Here is a 19,473-nt window from a genome sequence, read left to right as displayed (position 1 = left end):
GACTCTCATAACAATCACACTGATTGTAAACGGCTGATAGCAGTGGCCGCTGCTCGGCGGTGTTTATGGGATTCAGCAGGACTTGTGATATCCATGAAAGGTGAAACTCAGGACGGATCACTCTGAAGCTGATTAACTGTTACAGGAAGAGTTGGACATTCTGAGTTGTAGCTTGTTATTTTTCTCACCAGGCACCTGACACTAAAGGGGAACAGGTTTTTATAATAGCACTTCCTGGCTTCCCTAAACTGTCTAACATGTTACTTTATTATATAGCGCCGAAATGTGCCTGTTTACCTGTACAGGTTTGCCTTAAAAGCAAGGCAGCTGATTTTTTTCTATCTGCCGTCTGATTTGTGCACATTAAGACTGCATCAACCTCTTATATCACACCTTTCACTCTTGTTTTTGTATTCATCCATGCTTTTATTTTCGAGTTGAAGCTCACACATTCAGCCCACACCGTTTTAGTTACTGATGCCAGCTGCTCTGAAGGAGGTAAGATGACAGAGCTGAGAGAGTCAGAGAAACTACAGAGGACCAGAGAAGTGAGATTAAACTTGTAAAACTTGTTTCGGGTGTTGGGGCGGCCACAGATGGGACCATCCGAGGAGCACGTTAATGCAGCGTTTATTTCTGTCAAATGGAATTTGTGGCAAATGTGCAAGACACCTGTCCTTAATTAGGTTATTAAAGGTGCAGTTAGGTGTTCTGGTTTTATACTGGGGTATCGCATGTTTACAATAGAGCTGCAGCTATCGATTATTTTAGTAATCAAGTATTCTACCGATTATTCCATCGATTAATTGGATAAGAAATAGTTGTTTTATTAAAGAGCAATAATATACAATAGTTTGGTTTAATTTTCGGAAAAAGCTACATTTGTATTGCCTACATTGCTTACAATATCATCTCTCAAAACCTCCCTGACACTCACAATCTATCTACCCCTGATGATCTGGTCTCTCATTACAACACTGGACTCCATAATTATTTTTAATTCCCTTGCTCCGTTAAAAACCAGATCTGTTTCTTTTTCCGTCTCCGCCCCTTGGATCACCCCCGATCTTCGTCTCATGAAAGTCCCAAAGGTCGGCAACTTGAACATCTTCATAGAAGAACTGGTCTCACTATTCATAAAGAAATGTATAATAACCACATCTTACGTTATAAGGACTCCATTGCTAGCACCAAAACCCACTACTACTCCAGTATAATCACTGCCAACAAATGAAACTCCAAGTCACTGTTTTCCCTACTTAACAATATCACCCAACCCCAGGACTTTCTCCCCCCTCACTTGTATACAACCTCCTTCTGCAACTCCATTATGTCCTTTTTCACAGAAAAAAATCAAGAACATCCACCAGCACCTTGGATCAATCCCTCACCTCAGCATCTCAGCCGACTTTCACCCATCCACACACTCATTCTCCTCCTTCCAGCTCCCCGATATTTCAGAAATCACAGAACTCACCCATAAATCCAAGCCATCCACTTGTCAATTTGACCCCCTCCCCACACAACTTGTTAAAGCCTGCCTTCCCTCCCTGGTACCTCTCATTTCTGCTATCATCCACTCCTCTCTCACCACTGGAACTGTCCCTACATCCTTCAAAACTGCTGCCATTACCCCTATTTTGAAAAAACCTGGTGCCGACCCCTCCAACTTCAACAACTTCCGTCCTATATCCAATCTACCCTTCATCTCCAAAATCCTTGAAAAAACGTTGCCTCTCAACTCCATTCTCACCTATACCACAACAACCTGTATGAACAGTTCCAGTCCGGTTTCCGCCTACTCCATAGCACTAAAACAGCACTGACTCCTCACCATCCTCATCCTCCTCGACCTGAGTGCAGCCTTTGATACCATCTGCCACCCTCCTCAACAGGCTATCTTCCATCGGCAATTACCTCTCTGGACGCATTCAGTTCATTCAACTCAAGTCTTTTAAATCCATTCCCTCCTCCGTCACTTCAGGTGTGCCCCAGGGCTCTATCCTGGGGCCCCTACTCTTCATCATTTACCTCCTTCCCCTTGGCAATATCTTCCACAAATTTAACATTCACTTCCACTGTTATGCTGATGACACCCAACTCTACCTCTCCACCAAACCCTCGTCCACTCTTCCACCCACCTCCCTTACTGATTGAATCTCTGAAATAAAAACCTGGTTCACCCAAAACTTCCTCAAATTAAACAGTAATAAAACCGAGGTTCTCCTCATTGGCACCAAATCCACTTTATCCAAAACCGACAGTTTTTCTCTCACTAGTGATAACTCCTCCGTTTCACCCTCCCCCAAGGTTAAGAGTCTGGGTGTCATCCTTGACAGCACACTATCCTTTCAACCCCACATCAACAATATTACTTGGTCTGCCTACTTCCACCTACGAAACATCAATCGCCTCCGCCCCTCCCTTACCCCCCACACTGCCGCTATCCTTGTCCACAATCTCGTCACTTCCCGTCTGGATTACTGTAACTCTCTCCTCTTCGGCCTCCCTCACAAATCCCTCCATAAACTTCAACTGGTCCAGAATTCAGCTGCCTGCATCATAACTCGAACCCCCTCGATCCACCACATCACTCCTGTCCTCCAACGGCTCTCGCTCCAGTTCCGTATCCAAATCAAAGTCCTCCTGTTTACATTCAAGGCCATCCACAACCTCGCCCCCCCATATTTGTCTGATCTCCTCCAGGTTCCCACTCCCTCCCGCTCCCTCAGATCCTCTTCCTCCATACACCTGTCTGTCCCCTCCGCCCGTCTCACCACCATGGGGAGCAGAGTATTCAGTCGCTCTGCTCCCCGTCTCAGGAATTCATTACCACCCCAACTCAGAAACATCGATTCATTCCCCCATTTCAAATTGCAACTCAAAACACATCTGTTTAAAACTGCCTATTTCACTTGATGTCAATTGCTATGCCTCTTTCTGTTGTTTCTATTTTATTCTTTATTTTTATTTATATTTTTTTGCTGCTTTTAAGTGTCTTATGTATCCCTGTACGGTGTCCTTGAGTGCCGAGAAAGGCACCTTTAAATAAAATGTATTATTATTATTATTAAGAAACCAAATATTAAGTGCATTTAAGTGCCATATTACATTAAAGTTTCAACCTGAGACTGATCTGTATATAGGCCTATAGGTAAATATTAGTTATACTCAACCTATTTTCATGTATATATTTGATTACAATGGCACACAGCTCTGTTACACTTATGCTAGTAGATCGTTGATCAGCTGTTTCTCCGTGAAGAGAGAGAGTGAGAGAAAATGGTGCGCAACAATCAGCTGTTTTTCCGAAGGGATAGTCAACACGTCGGCTCTTTAGATCAAATTGTGGTCACCACTACGTATTTTCTTGTCTTTGTTTTTGGTAGTTTTTGTGTTTGGTGTAGTTTCATCATCCATACGACTCTGTGATTTACTTTTGTCGGGTATGCTTCGTGGAATGGATGATTAAGTTAGACTCAATGTTTTCTGTTGAGATGCTGAAGCATTGACGTCGTGCTATTACTGTGGTAAGCTAGTTCGATTTTGCAGTAGACACACTGTACAGAGTTTTCTTTTTAATTACGTTTGAACTGATTCCAAACATTGGACACTTTCTGTCGTTTTCTCCAGCCTGTCTCTTCTCTTAGCCCCTCACTATTTACGCTCACTTTCTTCATTTTGTAATCTGTGCCGTCAGTCTTCATGGCATGTGTCGCCAGCAGAGTCAGCCTGGTGTGCGACATTAATGTGTGTTATGCGCATATCTCTAGAACTGTTAGTCAGATGGATTTCAAACTTGCTACGGGCACGAGTAAGTGCAGTGCCAAGTTTGACGTTGTGTGGATTAGAAATGCAAAAGATATCATTAAATATATATTGGTAAAAGAAGCACACATTGGCTTTTGCCACTCTAGCCGCTGGCCACTCCCCCTCTCACACAGAGAGGGTCGAAGAAAGCAGCTGAGCTTTGGCAGCTAAAATGTGACATACACCTCAGACCCACAAAAATGTGCAAAGTAGCACTACTTTGGACTGTCTTTGACTTTGAATAAACAAACAACAATTCCCGAATTTAATGACATTTCACAATCCCACACCTGCAAAGCACAACCAGCTACAGACAGTGGCAGACAGAGCGTGATGCCACTTATAGGCAGACTACCAGACACTGTTTTTGAGTTACATCGTTGTCCATGTTTAGGGGCGTGTTTTTGACTCTTTTCCTGCTTCCAACGTTAGCTACATGATTGCTGGATATACCAAACTTACTTATCTTCACTTTCCTGGAGCACGGGCGGATAGCTGAAAGTAACATCGCGACCGTTGTGTTGAATAAGGTTGGCGAAAAAAAGGCACTACACTTTTCTGTCTATTTTTTTGCTAAGAGGAAACTCAACAAAAAGCCATTTGCCAACACTAAATATCAAACAAAAGCCAGACACTATATAGTATTAAGTTGCTGTGAGCTGCAGCCTACATTCACCACTTCTAACCAGAGGCAGAAAATAATGTCATCTCAGAGATTATTCCTTCACAGCGCTGTGCAATGCGAGAAAATCTCAGAGCTGAACCGGGCAGACACAGCACTTTTCATCATACTCACCCTGGGTTAATTAAGTCTAGCCTACTGCTAACTAATAACATTACCGTTGCCAAAATTCCCCCGCGAATCAAATCCCCTACTTTACCGTTAACTGTCAACCCACTAAACCTGTATGGAAATTAACACCTCTGCTGAAATGTTAAATTCGTTAACGATCATACGACACAAGACAATACCGTCTCTCTTTTCTTCTTCTCACAATTCTTCTTTCTTCTTCTTTTCTCTCTTTCTCTCTGCACACACACAAACAGTCCGGTTCTGGTGGTTGATTAACGCAGATATGTGCTGATTAGCTCTCATACTGGGCCAGGTGGGTAGCGCACTGCCATGAGTCCATGACTGATAATGTCTGATTACTCCACATTGTCATTGTGATATTTTGTGATTACATTCTGAATCTGCAACGTTCTCTGTCAGGTAAATCAGTAAGTTAGTAATAGGGTATACAGGGGAGTTGCATATGAAGTGGTTTGGGGTCCTTCTGTAAGTAATTTGGGGGTACAATTTGGTTTTGATGCATTCTACAAGCAACAATACCACAGGCCAAGCAATCGGCCCGTTGCAAACAGGCACATTTTCAACGGGCACTGCACTAGTAACATTAATTTAAAGGACTTATATCACCTAATAGCAGTGTTGGGAGTAACGCGTTACAAAAGTAACGCAATTACAGTAATGTATTCCTTTTTGCTATAACGCAGTAATATAAAGCATTACTAATAAAATTTCGGTAATATTATACTCGTTACAATCTCAGTAACACAAGTTACAACGCATTTTAACGCAACATTTAGTGGTGTATTGTTTTTTTTAAGAATTCCCCAACACCGCGACACATTTCTTCACAGGAAAAAAAAAAAAGGTATTTCCTGTTGCTGTATTCGATGGTTGAGATGACTGCAGAGACAGATACATTTGCGAGATGGACATTATTTTTAGGAGTTAGCGCTGCGTTGAAGTGGTCAGAGCCAATCAGAAACGGTACGGACAACATCTGTGTCCCAACAGCTGATGGTACGTCAGCACGGACAGCAGTGTGTCTGAGCTGCTAACAGATATAAATATGTCGGGAATTAACGTTGAGGCTTACTACACGTAATATCATTGCATTTTATCAGCCGTGAAAAGTAACTATGTTTGTAGTGGAATATTCCAGTATTCGAATGACGACCAAAAACGCTTTTCTTTTACTGTCACCATTTACTGTTCAATATGTTGCAGTTTTACAAACAAGAAAGTGAGCAACTTAAGCTTGATGGACACGTTTTGCATCTAGCGTCTCACGTTTATCTCAGTAAGCTAGCTAGCAAGAGTACACAACAGACAACTTCCGTGTAGACTACTTCAAAATAAAAGCACTTCCTGTGACGGTTTGCAGTAAAACTAAATTAGTGTGTACCTTTTCACATATCAGCTGTAAATCAAGTACTGCAAATAATGTAAATAGTGAGTTTTAATCACACTATAATTGACCATTTCCTTTAGTGTTTTAAACTAAACAACATGAATTTCTTATTCAAGTGCTTTAAACAAACATTTTACAACAATGCCGTACTTCAATACAATGTAAGGTACTTTTAATTGAGTATTTTCATTTTCTCCTACTTGCCTATTGTACGTTTATTTTTATAGCTTCAGTTACTTTGCATATTCATATTAATTATACAAAATATTAGTGGATAAAGAGGAGACTTTATTGATCCGGTGGTGAAATTCACAAGCTAGCTGCCAAATCAATCTTCCGCTGTTATTTTGGTGAAAGTAATTTAAAAGTAATGCAAAAGTAGTGTAACACATTACAATTCAGAGACAGCAATATTGTAATATAACTAATTACTCTCAAATGACAGTAACTAGTAATCTATAATGTATTACATTTTGGAAGTAACTTGCCCAACACTGCCTAATAGGACCATACTGGTGGTTTTGCATGTTTCTCCCTATTGATTTCAAATTGTGTATACTCGCCATTACTGCGACTATGTTCCATAGTATTCTGAGGTTTTGTGTTGATTTTCTTCCCTGTAGGCATTAGCTGTTTATTTTCAGTCAAATCAACTTACAGAGATGTGAAACTTGCAAAAGCTTCACTTGTAAGCAAAAACATGACTGCTGATTATTTATTTTAAACAAAACAAAAAATTGGTTGCTCCTCCTCTGCTGCAATACTGGCTGAAAATGACCAAGAAACAACAGTTATTTATCCGTAGCCAGGCTTTAGTAGGACCTGGAAGACTGTTGCTGACCACAGAGAGAAGTGGACAAATAACTGTTATATAAGGTGCAACAAGCTGAAAAAGTGTAGTCTTTACAGAACAAATTTGTCTTTTATCAGGTCCCAGTCTTACAAAGTGACTGATTTTTGTGCCCACAAGCACACAAATACAGCAATAAATAAAAGACAGATGAATTTGGATTCTAAAAACTACACTACAGAGAAACACAGACCCATACTGTACACCTTCCGCTCAAAGACTACGCCCTAGAGCTCACAGACAGAATAACTTGTCAGGATTCCTCCAGTAATTTCAGTTTCCAGTATCCTGTCGGCTGTAATCAGATTGTCTGAGTCTGTTTTCTGTCTGAGACAGATTTTAAGAGAGGACATCAGATTGGAGTTAACACTGTTTGCCTTTCTATTTCCTACACACAAAGACAGAAAGCCAAAAAAATGCAGAGACACACACACACACACACACACACACACACACACACACACTATGCACATTACAACAAAAAACACTACGACTGGAGCAGAGGCATAAGGTCAGCATGCCTCCTTTCTACAGACACACGCATGAACTGTATGTGTGTGTTTTTACACATACAATATGTGGAGTACCATGTGTTTACACAAGTACAATTTTAGACAATATCAGGTCTCACTCGCTTGTACATATTTTGTATTGTTCATTTGTCAGTTGTGTTTGTGCAGTGTTCCCAATACATTGATTTATTTGTGCAGCTCGCCACAATATCAACATTGACCGCCACATATTGATTTAGAATTTTTTTTTATATTTAAAATGGGTAAAATCTTATTTAACGGTAGAGCTGTACACAGTGCATTAATTCGCTCAGCCCCTCCTTAACGTTTTCTCCAGATTACATGTAAATCATGGTCTCCTTGCCCCTACCTCTCAAACCCCTCAACAGTGACAAAAATTAAATTTGAAACTGTAAATGAAAGGGACACTGAGAAAAGAGGGACAAAAAAAAAAATCACAAGATTGTCATTGAAAAACACTCCCAAATTCTAAAAATGAAAGTGCAACCGCATTAGACTCTAATTCTGTGGGAAACACTGGTGTGTGTGTGTGTGCGCGTGCGCGTGTGTGCATGTTAGTGCGTATACGATTGCCTTTGTTTCTCTCCAGCAGTGAAGTACTTGTGTTAAAGTTAAACAGTACAGACACGAGCAGGTCGCCTCCTCCATCATTCCCACTCGAAGGAGAGCACAAACACAGACGTCAACTAAATCACCACCATTAACGTCAACAGAAACCCTGCTGTAAAATAAAGTAAGAAGAACTGTTGGACTATATTGTGATATCATAACTCATCATTCAATTAAAGATTCCAATCCATTTAAAAAAAAAAGAAGAAGAAGAAATTTGGAAAAATGCAATCCATCCTCAGTGAAGTCCATCAACACCTCCAATAACTCTAAGAACACTACCGCTACACAGACAAACGACTTAAGATGACTCATATCTTTTACAGCAACATGAGGTTTACTTTCAAGCCGACAAGCATTTTATAAGGTTAGCCTATGTGTCAGTTTTTTACTAAGGGCTTTACAAAGGCAATAAATACAAAGGCAATAAAGTCATGGGTAAGACTTATAGTACCTGAGATCCTTATAGTGTCAAAATAACACAAGAGATAATTATAGTTATATAAAGTCCTGTTAATGTGTATTCTTATGTTCAGTTACAGCATTTCTGTTGTAAAATAACTATTTAAAACAATGTAAACTATTTAGACAATAACATTACTATTCAAGAAACCAGACTAAGATATATGCTAGTGTCTTTGTGAGGCTGTACTTAGTCCTAGTGGTGCTTTGGGCTAAGTGCTAACATCAGTGCTAACCTGCTAACGTTTACCAGATAATGCTTACCATGTTCACTGTGTTAGCTTAATGTGTTAGCATGCTAACATCTGCTAATTAGCACAGAGTAGACCTACAGCAGCTGTAAGGGTTATGGGCATGTCAACATTTTTTTAAGTGATAAACCAAAGTCCAAAAACCATAACCATTTTGGCCTGATGATGGCACTAGAAGACCAAGACAAGAGTCAGGGGACCACCCAAGTTATTCATAATTCAAATGTCATGGCAGTCCATTCAGTAGTTGTTGAGATGTTTCAGTCTTGACTAAAGTGGTGGACCAACACAATGACATTGTTATCACTAGACCCACACGTGGCTAAAACATCTGGACTGGCATTTATTTCGGAAAAATGCATACTACAACCTAAATGTATATTTCAGTATTTATCATCACATGAAAATACTCAACAAGATGTGATTAAAATTATAGAAACAAGACAACTCCATACAATCTGACCATCTCTCAGTCCTCAGTCCTTCTGATCGTAATGTTGTTTGTTGCTCCTACATACTACATGCTGTTATTACTGTCTGTACTGGCTTATTTCTCCATCCACCATTACTGTACATGCTTATAAGTTAAAGGAAGTTCACGCACTATGTACATCTATATACACAAAACATACTGTACTACATGTGTGCCAAAATCTGCTTAACGAAAGCCTGAATTTTTTATCTTGAAAGGGCAGCTTTAATCATATTTTCCGATGGGACATGATGGAAAGAAAAGCATAACACACAGGTCATCAGCAGACCCCATATCTACATATGAGTACACATTATGGTCCAAAATTGACTGATTTGACTATTTAACTCTGGGGCAGTTTTGTTTTTTTTCCAGTCAAATGTTCCATCTGCAGAACACCACAGCTGCTTTGACCATGCACATTTATTTCTAGAGCATGTTCACATCTATTATTTACACATTAGAGTGTGTACACATGGCCTAAATGAGAAATTATAACTTAATTCAAATAAGATGATGTTGCACCAAGCAACTCACTGCTGGTTTTAATGTACCACCAATCTATGATCTATAGAATGTCTATAAAAATGTAGGGATGACTGAAACTAAATAAAATTATTTAAAATTTAAAATCTAACCTAATATATGCAACCAATCAGTAACGTATACAGTATGTCACCTTGTACTGATAAACGTGGTGTCCTTGTTACCTTCATAAGACTTTTGCACTTCAACAGACAAATGGTACAATGTTGCAGCAGCTTTGGGCAGACTGGCCTAACTTTTGAATTTGCTGCGACTAAACAAAATGTTAATATCAAGTCGTGGAACAAATAACAATAATCAATTTTACAGTGAAGTGCATCAAAGACATACAAACAACGCATTCTATCCAACAGCCCACTGGCACTCAGTCCACAGTTGATGCACATCTGTCTCTTCTTTGTAAGAAAAGGCAAATTAACCTGGTTTCCTGCCTGAGGACAGGCCTCGTTTTCTTCTTTGGCGGGCTTTTAACACAGAGGACAGCAGGACAACACACACATACGCACTCTCAAATATTCACAAAAACTGGTGCAAATGTGCCTTTAACGCATGTTTACCTTAGTCCCATAGACGTCCCGTTGACGGACGCAGCCGAGCACACTCTGTGGGTGTGTCCATAGGAGCAGCTCCCCTGCCGTGCGTACCGCTCATCCCCACAGCAGAGGATCAACAGAAACGCCCTTCGAAACGCCCGGTTCAGAAAGGCGTACAGGAAGGGATTCAACCCTGAATTAATGTACCCGAGCCACAGCCAGGCTGTCCACAGCTGCCAGGGCACTGAGTAATGGATGAAGGGGTCCACCACGTTAGTGATGAAGAACGGCGCCCAGCATAGGCAGAAACAACCCATTATAATCGCCAGCGTCTTTGCCGCCTTAGTCTCAACACGCATGCGGCTATTCGCTATGGGAGCGTGCTCTAAGGAGGAGCCCGTTGTTGTCCTAAGGCGGCAGGTCTCCGATGGATCTGAGGAAGTGGAGGGCCTCAGGGTGATCAACGGAGCCACCCCGGTGACAGGAGCGGAGCCGGCCCGCTGTAGTGTCTCGATCTGCCGCACGTGGGTCATGGCGGTGACGTAGATCCGCTGGTAGGCCAGGACCATGAGGGCCAACGGGACGTAGAACGCCACCGCAGAGCAGATCAGGGCGTACGGCCGGTTGACCAGAAACACACAGCTTGTGTCGTTGGAGCCTCCTGCCAAGGCTCGCCTCTCCTCAATCTGGAAAGGAGACATGGATACAAAAATAACAAATCATCTTCAAAACTCATGAAAAATACACCAAGTTCAGACATTTTTACAAACATTTTCTATGCAACTTAAATGCAACTGAATTTCATCAATATTATTCACAACCTGAAGTTAATGAAATATGTTTTCTGTTGCAGAGTCAGTCATCCCTGTGCGAGGCAAGAGGCGATTAACCTAGCTTAGCATAACGACTGGAGGTAAGGGGAAACGGCTAGCCCAGCTCTAAAAGTTCAAAATTATTTTTCTGTTTGTTTGTGTATGTATGAAACAAACAAAATACATGTTAATTGGTTAGTTGTTAGAGGTATTGTTAGGAGTGTTTTTGAACTTTGGGGAGGCTAGCTGCTAAGCTAGGCTAAAGAAAGTAGTAATAGCAAAGAATTTCTAATATGGGAAGAAGTTCCACTCTCTCGTTACTTCCGGCTTCTGAACTGGTTGCAGTTCCACTCTTGATCCATATAGGGGGCGCTCACAGGCCAGTGCAGAATGAATGGGACTCTATGGAGCTATACCCCTCAAAATCCACTTTTCTCAGGATATAATTTTTTGTCTAGTAATTTGAATGTTGCATTCGAAAGGGGAGGCTAAGAAAATACACACTGCTGGGTGTTAGATTTTTTTAAAGTGGCTTTTTTGTTCTAAAAAGCCTTTTAAAATGTCAATGATGTCATACACATATACGGCCAGAGATACTGCTTTACAGCAAGCTCTGAGCCACTTCCTTTTTTCTCTCGAGGCATCGACAACACAGCTGTCAGGTTAGGCTCTCCCTGTCAATACACGTGCTAGAAAGAGGTTTGCTAATGTTTTAAAGACCACGCTGAAATATTCACTCTGACATTCTGGTTCCACTTTGGATGCCGTCAAGCGGGATCTCCGATCGTAATCAGTCCTTCACTGACCAATTAGCATTCATTAGCAGAATGCTAGCGTGTTATGGGCAACAACGACTCAACCTGTAACAAATCGAAAGGGCATAAGTACTCGTTCATTCAACTTTCGACCTATAATCCATGTTGAACTTGCAAAAACTGACATACAAATCTGAGATTTATCAACGACAATCAGGCGAAAGAGACAAATTTAGCCATCTAGCTCCATAGTGTCCCATTCATTTTGCACTGGACCGCGATCACCCCCAGTGGAACTCTGGTGGAACTGCAACCAAAGTAGGTACAATGGGGCTGAATAGGGAGTGGAACGGCTTTCCGTAGACGGGCTTTGGTAATAGTAATATGCTAAATACTGTATAGTAGTAAATTGAAGGATTATCACCAGGAGAGCTGAGCCTGATTCTTTCTTTGGTGAAGATGAAGCAGACAGTTCACACCAAAGCAGACATACTGTACCAATTATTAAATCAGTTATTGTTCTCAATTTCAAACAATTCCTTTTTTGGGCAGAACAAGAACACAATGGATTTTTTTCAGAGAGATACAAGTGACCAAAGACAAAACAAACATATGCACAACATGTAAAACAAACCACTGAAACTTGGCCCACATGTACAGTACATAGTAAGTAATAAAGAGCCGTGTATTTCATTAACTCTGGCTGAATAAATTCATCTATCCTTGTCTGCCTCTGGGAGTCCTGCAGGTCATTTCAAGGCAGCTCTGAAATAACCTCACGCCAAAACCTATTCAAACCGGCAGGAAATGCTTGTTGAAGTGCTGTCTTTGCTCGCAGCAAGAGAGGCTCCACAGAGACTGGAATTATTTTGTGATCGCTGCATTACTGTGTCATTGTTCAAGGGATTGGAAACGTTATTAGAAACAGAGAGCAGTAGGTTGAAAAGGTTTATGCTGCATTTGCCCTCACAGAAAGAACATCTCTCTCTTTAGGTGTTTTAGGGACTTTAAAACGACACAAATCATGTACAAAGTAAATAATCAACAGCTATCGAACAGTATCAAAGGGTTGTTTCAAATGAGAGAGAGCAAACATCACTTAAGAGGAACTTTTGTATTAATTAGTGAGAACAAATGCTAAATATCACTGCCTCACAACTGAAGGAGTTAATTTATGGAACAGCTGCAGTGAAGAGATGAAATCATTTACAATGAGCAATTTTAAGAGACTATTTAAAATGAATATACTGAATGGATACGAAAATGACTCGTGGTGATAGTATTGTGTACTGACTATATGGTTCCTGGCCTTATATACTATGTCTAGTTTGGATGGGTTATTATTCGGTTTTGATGTAGATAGAAGGAAACGAAGTAGATAGATGGAAAAGAAAAAAATGTGTAAATGTATGTGTGTATGCATGCATGTATGTATGCATGTGTGTGTATGTGTATGCATGTGCATATGTGCGTGTAGGTAGGTAGCTATATGGTACATGTATGTGTATGTAAACGTATAAATAAGTGAAGCATCAAATTGTTTTGTATTTAACTAAAGTATAAAAATAGAAAAAGGGGGTAGGACCAAAAATGTTTCTTTGAACTTCTTCCTACTCCTTTTTGAACATGGGAATATCTTATTTGAATCACTTAAAATAATTTTGGAAGATTGTGCTGAACTGTACATTTCATTATATATTTTTTTTGACATGTTCAAAATAAACTAAAACTAACTAAGGGAGGTATATAAACTCTTAAGTGATACTTTGTTAAAAAATACAGTACATTTTCTGGAATCATAATTATGTAGCCAGCAGTTGTTTTTTTTTAGCTCATTGATTTCTGATCTCAGCTACTGAGGACTCACAATGTCCTCGATGCCAATGGCGTTCCAGCTTTGCATGATTGGTAGGAAGGAGATGAATGTGGGGATGAGCCAACAGCCGCTGAGCATCACTGCCACTCTGACTGGGGTCATCTTGTGTCTGTAGACCAGCGGCTGGCAGCAGATAGCGTAATACCTGGAGTAATACACACACATACTGTATACTGGAAAGTAAAGTCATTTGTCAAAGTATACTGGAAAGAAAAGTAATTTCTCAAAGCGAAATTAAGCTTTGAGAGGGTTCATGGAGCCTGCCAAAATGTGACTGCCCCCCCCCCAACTCAGAACAACAAAGTCTGACAATCACCCAATTTGCTATACTTGCATGGTATGAGGTCTACTAAAAGTCCTGAAAAGTTTGTCTTTGTCAGCCTTTGCAATCCTGAGTTAGGGGGTGCAGTCCTCTTTTGGCATGGGTTCATGGAGCCTGCCGAAATATGACTGCCCCCCCGTAACTCAGGACAGCAAAGTCTGACAATCACCCAATTTGCTATACTTGCATGGTATGAGGTCTACTAAAAGTCCTGAAAAGTTTGTCTTTGTCAGCCTTTGCAATCCTGAGTTAGGGGGTGCAGTCCTTTTTTGGCATGGGTTCATGGAGCCTGCCGAAATGTGACTGCCCCCCCCTCCAACTCAGGACAGCAAAGTCTGACAATCAACCCCCCCCCCATCATCTCTCTCTCACACAAACCTGTCCAGCGCAATGCAACAGAGGTGCAGAATGGACGCTGTAGTCAACAGGACGTCCAGAGACGTTCGGACCAGGCAGAAGATCTCGCCGTATCTCCACTGGCCGGTGGTCAGCTCGATTGCAGCGAAGGGCATCACCAACAACGCAACCAGCAGGTCAGCAAACGCCAGTGACACAATGAAGTAGTTTGTTTTCTTCCTTCTGAGAGGAGACAACAAGAAACAAGCCAGCAGCATCACAACATTATCCACAAAAGTCATCAGTAAAAGTTCACAGCGTACTGTATGCTGCACCGTACCATCATGTCTCACATGAGCTTGCATATCAAACCTTTAAAGGTGCTGCCGCTCAATTTTGCTGTGTGACTCTATAGAAATATGAAGCGACTGGCATGTTGCCTGTACAGATAGAGTAGGTCTAGACCACACTCTATAATTTACAAAGACCCAACAATTCCAGTAATTCCCCAGTAATTCCAGAGCAAGCATTTAGTGTGACAGTGGCGAGGAAAAACTCCCTTTTAGGGAGAAACCTCGGACAGACCCAGGCTCTTGGTAGACGGTGCCGGTTGGGGGTGTGATGAACAGTGGCAATAATAGTCACAATAAAGATAATGGAACTATGACTAGAAATAGTAGTTGTAGTAGTTCATGGCATAGCAGGGCACTGCAGGGCATTACAGGGTGTAACAGGGCACTGCAGGGCATAGCAGGATGTAGCAGGGCATAGCAGGGCACTGCAGGACGTAGCAGGGCGTAGCAGGGCGTAGCAGGGCACTGCAAAGCGTAGCATGGTGTAGCAGGGCATAGCAGTGCGTGGGGCAGGACCACGGCGACAGCCGCAACCATGATTTAGGTGCCATCCTAATCCAAGGAAAACTGCTGGCCGAAAAAAAAACATAAGGACTCCAGGGAATAAGCTCCCAAGAGCTAAGTTAGTAACAAGCATTTCTGGGACATGGATGCACACAGATGGAAAGAGAGAGGAGAGAGGAGCTCAGTGTGTCAAAGGAAGTCCCCCGGTAGTCTAAAACTATAACAGCATAATTAAGAGCTGGTGCAAGGCAAACCTGAGCCAGTTCTATAAGGGTTGGTAGATAAATCTGACGACTATGAAGAGAAGCAGAGAAGAGAAGGGGTGCCATGTCTATAGCTATACACCCTCCGCGGCCGGTCTAGGCGAACGCTGCAACTCCTTACTCCCTAACTATAAGCTTTATCAAAGAGGAGAGTTTAAGTTTACTCTTATATGTGGTGACAGTGTCTGCCTCCCATACCCAGACTGGGAGCTGGTTCCACAGGAGAGGAGCCTGATAGCTGAATGCTCTGGCTCCCATTCTACTTTTAGAGACTCTAGGAACCACAAGTAACTCTGCATTCTGAGAGCGCAGTGCTCTAGTGGGACAATAAGGTACTATGAGCTCTTCAAGATATGATGGTGCTTGACCATTTAGGTCAGGAGAAGGATTTTAAATTCAATCCTGGATTTTACAGGAAGCCAATGCAGAGGAGCTAATACAGGAGAAATATGATCTCTTTTGTTAGTTCTTGTCAGAACACGCGCTGCAGCATTCTGGATCAGCTGGAGAGTCTTAAGGGACTTATTTGAGCAACCTGATAGTAAGGAATTACAATAGTCCAGCCTGGAAGTAACAAATGCATGGACTAGTTTTTAAGCATCATTTTGAGACAGGATGTGCCTAATTTTGGCAATGTTAACGAAGGTGAAAAAAGGCTGTTCTTGAGGTTTGTTTTAAATGGACGTTAAAGGATATATCCTGATCAAAAATAACTCCTAGATTTCTGACAGTAGTGCTGGAGGCCAGGGCAATGCCATCCAGAGTAGCTATATCTTTAGATAATGAGGTTCGGAGGTGTTTAGGGCCCAGCACAATAACTTTGGTTTTGTCGGAGTTTAACATCAGAAAATTGTAGGTCATCCATGCTTTTATACCTTTAATGCATGCATGCTTGAAGTTTAGCTAACTGACTGGTTTCGTCTGGCTTGATTGATAGGTATAACTGGGTGTCATCCGCATAACAGTGTAATATTGCCTAGAGGAAGCATATATAAGGTGAATATAATTGGTCCAAGCACTGAGCCTTGTGGAACGCCATAGCTAACTTTAGCTTGCCTGGAGGATTCAACATTAACATTAACAAATTGAGATTGATCAGATAAATAGGACTTAATCCAGCTTAGTGCTATTCCTTTAATGCCAACTAAATGTTCCTGTCTCTGTAACAGGATGGTATGGTCAATAGTGTCAAATGCAGCACTAAGATCTAGTAAGACAAGTACTGTACAAGTACAAGTATTGTCTGAAGCAGTTAGAAGGTTGTTTTCACCAGTGCCGTCTCTGTGCTATGATGCATTCCAAACAAGCTGGGTAGCTCAATGCTAGCAGCTAACATACAGCACGCAGTACAGTCCGCCCCATGTGATTGACTGTTTACACCACACACCTCCTCCGCAGAGTCTTCTTTCACTACCATCTCTTTCTCTCAGGACAATGTTAATAGTGTTAACCCCCCTACAGCCTGGCATTGGTAATTACACATGCTCTGCTCTATTCTCCTATACAGACTATTTTAACAGTTAGGCCGTTCCCCCCGGGGAAACGTTCAGGGGGATCAGTTTCCACGTGTCTGCGTCCCCTGGCCCGGGCCTCTGCTGTGCCTAGCAGTGGGTCTGCGCCTCTCAGGATGGCACTGATCACACTCGTTCCATCACTAACAAGTCTTTTATCCTGAATGATTTATTTATTGATAAATGCCTTGATTTCTTGTTCCTGACGGAGACTTGGCAAAGAAACTTGGAATACGGCCCGCTAATTGAACTTTGTCCACCAGACTGTTGTTTCACCAGTAATCCTCAGGTCGGGGTGAAGGGCTCCCGGTTGTGTATAAGAACTGCTTTCAAAGTCGGACAGTACCCATTGGGGTTTTTTCCTCATTTGAACTGCAGGTGACCAAAGTTGGTAGTTGTAATCCGTTTTTATTGTATTTTAACCTACCGACCTCCTGGTTCAAACACTTCTTTTTTGTCTGAATTAAGTGATTTTTTTATCATCTATTATTAGGTTGGATAAAGTGGTTATGGTCGGAGATTTTAATATCCACATCGATGACATGTCTTGCACTTTTGCTGCTGATTCTCTTAATATCACGTCTTTTTAACAGAGTCTTTTAATTTTATCCAACATGTGTCTGGTCATACTTTGGACCTTGTTTTTACTCTTGGTCTTAATCGTGACTCTATTTGCTCTGAGGAGCTGCATATTACTGACCATGACTGCGTTTTGTTCAACCTGTCTTTTCCTTTAGATTTACTGCCCAGTAAACATGTAAGATGTTATTGCATTTTAAATCGCTTCTCAGCTGAGAAGTTTTCTGCAGCTTTTGACCAAAGCGCAGTACTGCCTTCTCATGCTGATATTAATTGTCTGGTCCACTCATTCAACACATATTGGTTATCAATTTTGGATAAAGTGGCTCCAAGTAAAATGCAAGGTGTTTCCTCCGTCAACTCATCCCCATGGCTAAATGACGCCATTCGCTGTTTCCGGCGTACATGTCGGAGGGCGGAACAACAGTGGAAATCCTCCAAGCTTCATGTTCACCGGCTGTATTACAAATACCTGTTGACTGAATACAACAACATGGTTAAGGAGGCGAGGCCATCTTACTTTGCTAACCTCATTTCTTCCAGTAAATGTAACCCTAAAGTCCTTTTTGAAACCATCAACAATATTGTCAATTCTGCTCCTCCTGAAGTGCCGGTGTTTTCAAATAAGGACTGCAGTGACTTTCTCTATTTCTTTGTAAATAAAATTAGTGATGTCAGAAGTGGCATTATCCCCTCTTCTACTCCCTATTCGGTTCACTCGATCCGGCCTCCAATCTTGAACTGTTTTGCTCCGATTTCGCTACAAGAACTCACTGATCTGGTTAGCAGTATGAAATCTTCCTCGAGCCCAGTAGATATTATACCAACTTCCTTTTTTGAAAATGTTCTTGGGTCTGTGAGTACTGGGGTTCTCTCTATACTCAACAGCTCTCTGCAATCTGGTTGTGTCCCTTCGTATTTTAAACATGCAGTTGTTCAGCCACTACTAAATAAAACCAACCTGGATACATCCATTCCCGCAAATTATAGGCCCATTTCCAAGATGCCTTTTATTTCCAAAAGTTTTGAAAAAGTTGTTGCTAAACAGCTCACTGCTGTCTTGAATACACACAACATTTTAGACAAATTTCAATCTGGCTTCCGTCAGAAACACTTAACCGAAACCGCTCTTCTTAGAGTGTCCAGTGATTTATTAATGTCCTCTGACATGGGTGAATACTCGGTTTTGGTGCTGCTGGACCTTAGCGCAGCTTTTGATACAGTGGATCATAACATCTTGCTTGATAGACTTAAGCACTGGGTTGGTATCTCAGGGAGCGCCCTGGATTGGTTCACCTCTTATCTTTCAGATAGATGTTTTTCTGTGTCACTTGGTCCCTATTGTTCAGAAACTGCTGCCCTTTCCTGTGGGGTGCCTCAGGGTTCTGTGTTAGGTCCAATTTTATTTGCATTGTATATGCTCCCCTAGGACATATAATTAGCCAATTTGGAAATATCCGCTACCACTTATATGCAGATGACATCCAGCTATATGTCTCATTTAACCTAGATGAGACTGACAAAGTGTTGGAACTGCTCAAATATTTGACTTCCATCAATGATTGGCTGTCAAACAAATTCCTACAGCTCAATGAAGATAAGACCGAAGTCCTTATTGTTGCTCCGGACACTACAGCTTCCAAGGTTACTCAGCTCTTGGGGTCCCTTTCTTCAGCGGTACAGTCCAAACTGAGAAATCTTGGTGTTATATTTGATAATAAATGTATTTTGATCATCATATCAAATCACTGACCCGCACATGTTTCTTTCAATTAAGAAACATTACCGAACTTAGAGCTGTTGTTTCGCATTCTGAGCTTGAGATGATCATTCATGGATTTATATCATCCCGGCTTGACTACTGCAACTCCATTTTCACCTGTCTAAGCAAGTCG

The 19,473-nt window shown here is 41.5% G+C and overlaps 1 protein-coding gene across 1 annotated transcript in view; it reads right to left on the bottom strand.

Annotated features, from left to right (window-relative positions):
* Window positions 1-19,473, bottom strand: part of si:dkey-247m21.3 (5-hydroxytryptamine receptor 4) — a 68,324-nt gene that overhangs the window by 25,781 nt on the left and 23,070 nt on the right. Inside the window, exons 4-6 of the mRNA XM_031298195.2 lie at window positions 14,411-14,611; window positions 13,702-13,855; window positions 10,292-10,953 (exon numbers count right to left, since the gene is read on the bottom strand). Coding sequence (XP_031154055.1) covers window positions 10,292-10,953; window positions 13,702-13,855; window positions 14,411-14,611 — 1,017 coding nt within the window. The remainder of the gene's footprint in view (window positions 1-10,291; window positions 10,954-13,701; window positions 13,856-14,410; window positions 14,612-19,473) is intronic.

The sequence above is a fragment of the Sander lucioperca genome, chromosome 1, assembly GCF_008315115.2.
Source record: "Sander lucioperca isolate FBNREF2018 chromosome 1, SLUC_FBN_1.2, whole genome shotgun sequence".
NCBI classification, from domain to species: Eukaryota; Metazoa; Chordata; class Actinopteri; order Perciformes; family Percidae; genus Sander; species Sander lucioperca.
The sequence above is the reverse complement of the archived record's forward strand: the minus strand, read 5'-3'. Positions and strand labels throughout refer to the sequence as shown.